Raw genomic sequence first — 7,093 nt, 5'->3', positions numbered from 1 at the left:
TATGTCAGATCCACATCTGATGCAGTAGAGGCTTGAAGTTTTGAAGGGGCAAATTATATTTTTGATACCAAGGTAAACAAAGAGAGTACTCTACTAAATGTATGCTTTTGTATTGATCTTGTTACAGTCAAAGTAACTAGGCTGCTGAACTGAGGTGGTTCTCACGCTTTAGTAGCCTACATGAGCAAACCAAACCTTACGCCAGTCAATTGCAAATGCACTTATATCCAAAACAACAAAATTTAAGAACTAATCACAAACATCCAACTAGGCTTTCCCAAATAAGGCAACCACTCAAGCTATAGCCAATCAAATAATGTCCTTGCATTGCTTCAGCCTCTGCTCTATGAAAGCTCTGCCCCTAGCTTTTGACAGTGGAGTGCTCCTAACCATTTTCAGTTAGGCACTGCCCGATATGAATCGATGTTGCTCAAATAAACTATTGAAAATTTTAATGTCACTTGGTTTAGCTTTTAGGGATACTAAAGGAAGGTGTTCTACTCTCATTCCAAGATAGTTAGCACAACCTTCAGAACTGAAGGAATTCTCAGTTCTTCAGAAATCCAGAATCCACTTCCTAATATGATTTCCACATGGGTCCCACATCCTCCTCTTAAGTACAAGGTTATGTAGGACTTTCATTCTATAGGTGCCATGACCTCCTTGGGTTCTACTTTTTCCCTCTTCCTTGCAGAAGGAAATTGCATCCCTAGCTGAGCCCCAGAGACTCTCCGTTCTGGGTGTAAATACAGGATGTATCTTACAGTCCCTCCTTCATGTTGCCTGAATATTTTAGAAGCTCTGAGGTTCTGACTTCCTGCTTCCATCTCTTACTATCTGTGTGAGCTGGAACAAGTCACTTAATCTCTCTATGTGTCAGTTCCCTTAGGTGTTAAGTAGGGTTAATAACAGTACTTACTCATAGGGTTCCTCTGAAGATTAGGTGGATTACTATCTACAAATTTTTCAGAATAGTTCCTGTACTAATAACACATAGTAAACACTTAATTGTGTTATATGTTACTGTTATTCATCCACTGTGTAACTTATTTCCTCAAAACAGAGTCATAATCCAGCTCATAGACAAACTCTCACTGCAGGGCAGCCCAGACTCTTAACATTTTGGTTTTGATCTGTGTTTTTTAGGGACCAACTGGTGCTTATCAATACATACTTATCCAAGGGCCAGAATACACTCCTATCCTATCCCAATACAAAGTAGCTTATTTTTGTCCACTTTTATCTTAGCTCATTCCCAGATCACAGAAGAGAACAATGGCCTCAGCTCAGCGATGAATTATACGCACTACACACGTTGCATTCTACTAATACAAACCCAGCGAGAGGAAGTCTGGGTTCTTGCTGCTGCTGCCTCCTGAGGACACTCTATTCTCTTCTGAAGAGCAGCAGGCATGACTGACACCATGGAGAGGAAGAACCAGAGTGGGAGAGTGAGTGAGTCTGTGTTGCTGGGCTTCCCAGCTCCTGTGCCACTGCGGGCACTATTATTTGCCCTTCCTCTACTGGCCCATGTGTTGGTGCTGACTGAGAACACACTCATCATTATGGCAATCAGGAACCACCCCAGCCTCCACAAACCCATGTACTTCTTTCTGGCCAACATGTCCTTCCTGGAGATTTGGTACGTTACCATCACTATTCCCAAGATGCTAGCTGGCTTTGTTGGCTCCAAACAGGGCCATGGGCAGCTAATCTCCTTTGAGGGCTGCATGACGCAGCTCTGCTTTTTCCTGGGCCTGGGATGCACTAAGTGTGTCCTCCTCGCAGTTACGGCTTATGATTGTTATGTGGCCTTCTGCCATCCTCTCCACTACCCTGTCATTGTCAGTGGCCGGCTGTGTGTGCAGCTGGTAGCTGGCTCCTGGGCTGGAGGTTTTGGCATCACCATAGTCAAAGTTTTTCTCATTTCTCACCTCTCTTACTGTGGCCCCAACAACATCAACCACTTTTTCTGTGATGTCTCCCCATTGCTCAACCTTTCATGCACTGACATGTCCACAGCAGAGCTTACAGACTTTGTCCTGGCCGTTTCCATACTGCTGAGGCCACTCTCTGTCACCAGGGCCTCCTATATGGCCATCACCAGGGCCTCCTATATGGCCATCACCAGTGCTGTGATGTGCATTCCCTCAGCTGCTGGGCGCCATAAAGCCTTTTCCACTTGTGCCTCTTACCTCTGTTGTGGTCATCTTCTATGCAGCCAGTATCTTCATCTATGCCCGCCCAAAGGCAATCTCAGCTTTTGACACCGACAAGCTGGTGCCTGTACTCTACGCTGTCATTGTACCACTGCTCAACCCTATCATTCACTGCTTGCGCAACCGAGAGGTAAAGAGAGCCTTATGCCGTACTCTGCGCCTATAACCAGGGCCGTGATGCTAAGCCTGCTAAGCAGAGTTGGGTAGAAGGAAGGTGTTAAATCTTAGATAATGCTCTTAAACTTAGGATCTATGTCTTCTATGAAGTCCAGAGGAGCTCTTAGAGCCTAAATTAGGGACTAGAGTTTCGAAGGTACCACCAAAGAACTAGTTTAGGAGGAAGAGAGGTGGATTACAAGCTAGAAATTGGATTTCTTCCAGACAAGGTCTTAACATACAGGCTAGAAGTTGAGCCCATGTTGTCTGCTCTATTGTAATTTACGTAGAGCAGGTTCATGAATCATGCATCCTGGTGGGGTGGAAAGGGATGACTATGAGCACAAGGCATGACTGAACTTGAATATTTAAAGCAAAAAAAAAAAAAATGCAGAACTAGCATCTCTCTAAATGGCTCTTCCTGGGCTTGTTACTGGGTTTTAGTTCTGAGGCAGAAGATACAGAAAAGGGAAGTGGAAGGAGGAAGCCATTCAAGGAAACACAGGCTTCATTATGGAAAAGCATCAGGAGACTTCTGGATGAGATCTCTTCTAGCCGGAGGACACCAACTGTAGCCTATGAGGTAGTGGGGCCCCATGTGATCACCTAGTGTGAATTACAAGGCAAGGAGACAGGAAACTGTGGATTTTTGTATTGGCAACATATCACCTCCTGGACTACAGGGGTTTAGAGCTTCATTTCCTGATTTACCGAGGTCAGTGCCCAGACTGAACTAGTGGAGTGGCTGATTGCAGTTGTATATTTAATCTTCAGTCTCTCTAATTAGACTATAAGCTCCATGGAACTAGGGATCACATTTGTTTGTTCATCATTTTATTACCAGGGCCCAGAATAGTATCTAGCACATGGTAGCTATAAAGAAATATAATAAATGAATATAATTTGGAGCCATGGGAGAGAGGGGGAAGATTGCGGAAGAGTAAGATGCAGAGATCACCTTCCTCCCCACAGATACATCAGAAATACATCTACACGTGGAACAACTCCTACAGAACACCTACTGAATGCTGGCAGAAGACCTCAGACCTCCCAAAAGGCAAGAAACTCCCTACGTACCTGGGTAGGGCAAAAGAAAAAAGAAAAAACAGAGACAAAAAATAGGGACGGGACCCGCACCAGTGGAAGGGAGCTGGGAAGGAGGAAAGGTTTCCACACACTAGAAGCCCCTTCTTGGGCGGAGACTGCGGGTGGCAGAGGAGGAAAGCTTCGGAGCCGCAGAGAAGAGCGCAGCAACAGGGGTGCGGAGGGCAAAGTGGAGAGATTCCCGCACAGAGGATCGGTGCCAACCAGCACTCACCAGCCCGAGAGGCTTGTCTGCTCACCCGCCGGGGCGGGCGGGGCTGGGAGCTGACGCTCGGGCTTCGGTAGGAGCCCGGGGAGAGGACCGACTGCGTGAACACAGCCTGAAGGGGCTGGTGCACCACGGCTAGCCGGGAGGGAGTCCGAGAAAAAGTCTGGACCTGCCGAAGAGGCAAGAGGCTTTTTCTTCTCTCTTTGTTTCCTGGTGCGCGAGGAGAGGGGATTAAGAGTGCTGCTTAAAGGAGCTCCAGAGACTAGCGCGAGCCGCGGCTAAAAGCGCAGACCCGACCCCAGAGACAGGCATGAGACGCTAAGGCTGCTGCTGCTGCCACCAAGAAGCCTGTGTGCGAGCACAGGTCACTATCCACACCCCGCTCCCGGGGAGCCTGTGCAGCCCGCCACTGCCAGGGTCCCGGGACCCAGGGTCAACTCCTCCGGGAGAACGCACAGCGCGCCTCAGGCTGGTGCAATGTCATGCCGGCCTCTGCCGCTGCAGGCTCGCCCCGCACTCCGTACCCCTCCCTTCCCCCCGGCCTGAGTGAGCCAGAGCCCCCAAAACAGCGGCTCCTTTAACCCCGTCCTGTCTGAGCGGAAAAACAGACGCCCTCCGGCGACCTACACGCAGAGGCGGGGCCAAATCCAATGCTGAGCCCCGGGAGCTGTGAGAACAAAGAAGAGAAAGGGAAATCTCTCCCAGCAGCATCAGGAGCAGCGGATTAAATCTCCACCATCAACTTGATGTACCCTGCATCTGTGGAATACCTGAATAGACAACGAATCATCCCAAATTGAGGAGGTGGACTTTGAGAGCAAGATTTCTTATTTTTTCCCCTTTTCCTCTTTTTGTGAGTGTGTATGTGTATGCTTGTGAGATTTTGTCTGTATAGCTTTGCTTTCACCATTTGTCTGAGGGTTCTATCCGTCCTTTTTCTTTTTAATTAAAAAAAGTTTCTTAATAATTATTTTTTAATTTTAATAACTTTATTTTATTTTACCTTACTTTATTTTATCCTCTTTCTTTCTTTCTACTTTTTCTCCCTTTTATTCTGAGCCGTGTGGATGAAAGGCTCTTGGTGCTGCAGCCAGGAGTCAGTGCTGTGCCTCTGAGGTGGGAGAGCCAACTTCAGGACACTGGTCCACAAGAGACCTCCCAGCTCCACGTAATATCAAACAGTGAATATCTCCCAGAGATCTCCATCTCAACACCAACACCCAGCTTCACTCAACAACCAGCAAGCTACAGTGCTGGACACTATGCCAAACAACTAGCAAGACAGGAACACAACCCCACCCATTAGCAGAGAGGCTGCCCAAAATCATAATAAGTCCACAGACACCCCAAAACACCACCAGACATGGACCTGCCCACCAGAACACAGGCACTAGTCCCCTCCACCAGGAAGCCTACACAACCCACTGAACCAACTTTAGCCACTGGGGACAGACACCAAAAACAACAGGAACTACAAACCTGCAGCCTGCAAAAAGGAGACCCCAAACACAGTAACATAAGCAAAATGAGAAGATAGAAAAACACACAGCAAATGAAGGAGCAAGATAAAAACCCACCAGACCTAACAAATGAAGAGGAAATAGGCAGTCTACCTGAAAAAGAATTCAGAATAATGATAGTAAAGATGATCCAAAATCTTGGAAATAGAATAGACAAAATGCAAAAAACATTTAACAAGGACCTAGAAGAACTAAAGATGAAACAAGCAATGATGAACAACACAATAAATGAAATTAAAAATACTCTAGAAGGGATCAATAGCAGAATAACTGAGGCAGAAGAACGGATAAGTGACCTGGAAGATAAAATAGTGGAAATAACTACTGCAGAGCAGAATAAAGAAAAAAGAATGAAAAGAATTGAGGACAGTCTCAGAGACCTCTGGGACAACATTAAATGCACCAACATTCGAATTATAAGGGGTTCCAGAAGAAGAAGAGAAAAAGAAAGGGACTGAGAAAATATCTGAAGAGATTATAGTTGAAAACTTCCCTAATATGGGAAAGGAAATAGTTAATCAAGTCCAGGAAGCACAGAGAGTCCCATACAGGATAAACCCAAGGAGAAACACGCCAAGACACATATTAATCAAACTGGCAAAAATTAAATACAAAGCCATGGACTCTTTGTTTACTATAGCACTCCCAACTTCTTTCCTCCCTCTGTAAAAGCATTCTCCTTCCCTTGCTGTGTGGGGAGATGCACATGGCTTGCCATGGTTGCCAATCTCAAATTGCAATTCTCTGCTAATCCTGAATAAGCCCATCTTAGCTGGAGAAATATCTGGCAGTTTATTTATTTTAGGTCAACATTTTGGTGGCCCATGTAAGAACCAGAGAAGACCCCTGAAGGCTGTGGAGATGGTGAGTAAACAAGTGCCATAGCCACAATTAACCCCATAGGCTCACTGCTTTTCTCACTGACCCTGGAGTTTGAAGGTATTTCTTTCTCCTGCATCTGAGCTCATGCTCTCTTTGCATTTGAAGCCCTCAAGGCATTGTTCAGGATTTATGTTGAGGTTTAACATTTACATTAAGGCCTTGTTCTCTATGCCAGTACTCATTTGGTACTTTGTTCTGATTTGAGATTAGACAGTTTCAACTGAAGCTGACTGTGAAGCCACAGCCCCATTTCTTCTTATTATGGATTTGATAACAAGAGAAAGTTCCACTTTGGACTAAGTAAAAACCCAGTGTAACTGAGCAGGACCCTGCCATGTCCCCTGTCACTTGTTTGTAGAAAAACTTTAGCCTCCTAGGCCTTGCCCAAGTTCCAAAGAGTAAATTTAATCAGAGAACTGAGAAAATACAGAAACAAAGGGAAACAGTCAAGCAAGACAAAACAATAATAGTTTAGCCATGCAACAAAGTCAAGGACTTCAGTTCCTCTCAAAGGCTATATATAATATCTGGGCCATATCTTGAGCTGTTTTGCAGATACTGAAACCAGGACCAGGTAGAGGAAGTTAACTGCATGCTGACCACAAGCACACAGACCCAGAACAGTTGGTACCATAAGGTTGATGATGTTGACTTCCAATTACCTCACCACCAACCAATCAGAAGAAAGTCCACAAGCTTATCAGGCACACTGCAACACTCTCACTCACCCTGTCTTTAAAAACCCTTCCCTTAAATCCACTGGGGAGTTCTGGTCTTTTGAGCATTAGCTGCCCATACTCCTTGCTTGGCCTTGCAATAAATGCTTCACTTCTCTTCACCACAGCCAGGTGTCATTATATCAAGCTTACTGTGCATCGGCAAGCCGACCCAAGTTTGGTTCAGTAACACCAGTCCTCCTGGAGACTCTAAAATGCCCATTCCTCACCACTGTTGGTCCACTGACAAAATGATGGCATTCATGAATCAATATTGGTGGGAAAGAG

At 45.7% G+C, this 7,093-nt stretch overlaps 1 protein-coding gene across 1 annotated transcript in view; it reads left to right on the top strand.

Annotated features, from left to right (window-relative positions):
* The first annotated feature begins 1,424 nt into the window (after nt 1-1,424).
* Nucleotides 1,425-7,093, top strand: part of LOC103072864 (olfactory receptor 6A2) — an 8,920-nt gene continuing 3,251 nt past the window's right edge. The window contains 3 exon segments of the mRNA XM_082931161.1: nt 1,425-2,197; nt 2,199-2,383; nt 6,691-6,709. Coding sequence (XP_082787287.1) covers nt 1,425-2,197; nt 2,199-2,383; nt 6,691-6,709 — 977 coding nt within the window.

The sequence above is a fragment of the Lipotes vexillifer genome, unplaced genomic scaffold (assembly GCF_000442215.2).
Source record: "Lipotes vexillifer unplaced genomic scaffold, Lipotes_vexillifer_v1.1 scaffold61, whole genome shotgun sequence".
In the NCBI taxonomy this organism is placed as follows: domain Eukaryota; kingdom Metazoa; phylum Chordata; class Mammalia; order Artiodactyla; family Lipotidae; genus Lipotes; species Lipotes vexillifer.
Note: the sequence above shows the minus strand (reverse complement) of the source record. Positions and strands in the feature narration are given on the sequence as shown.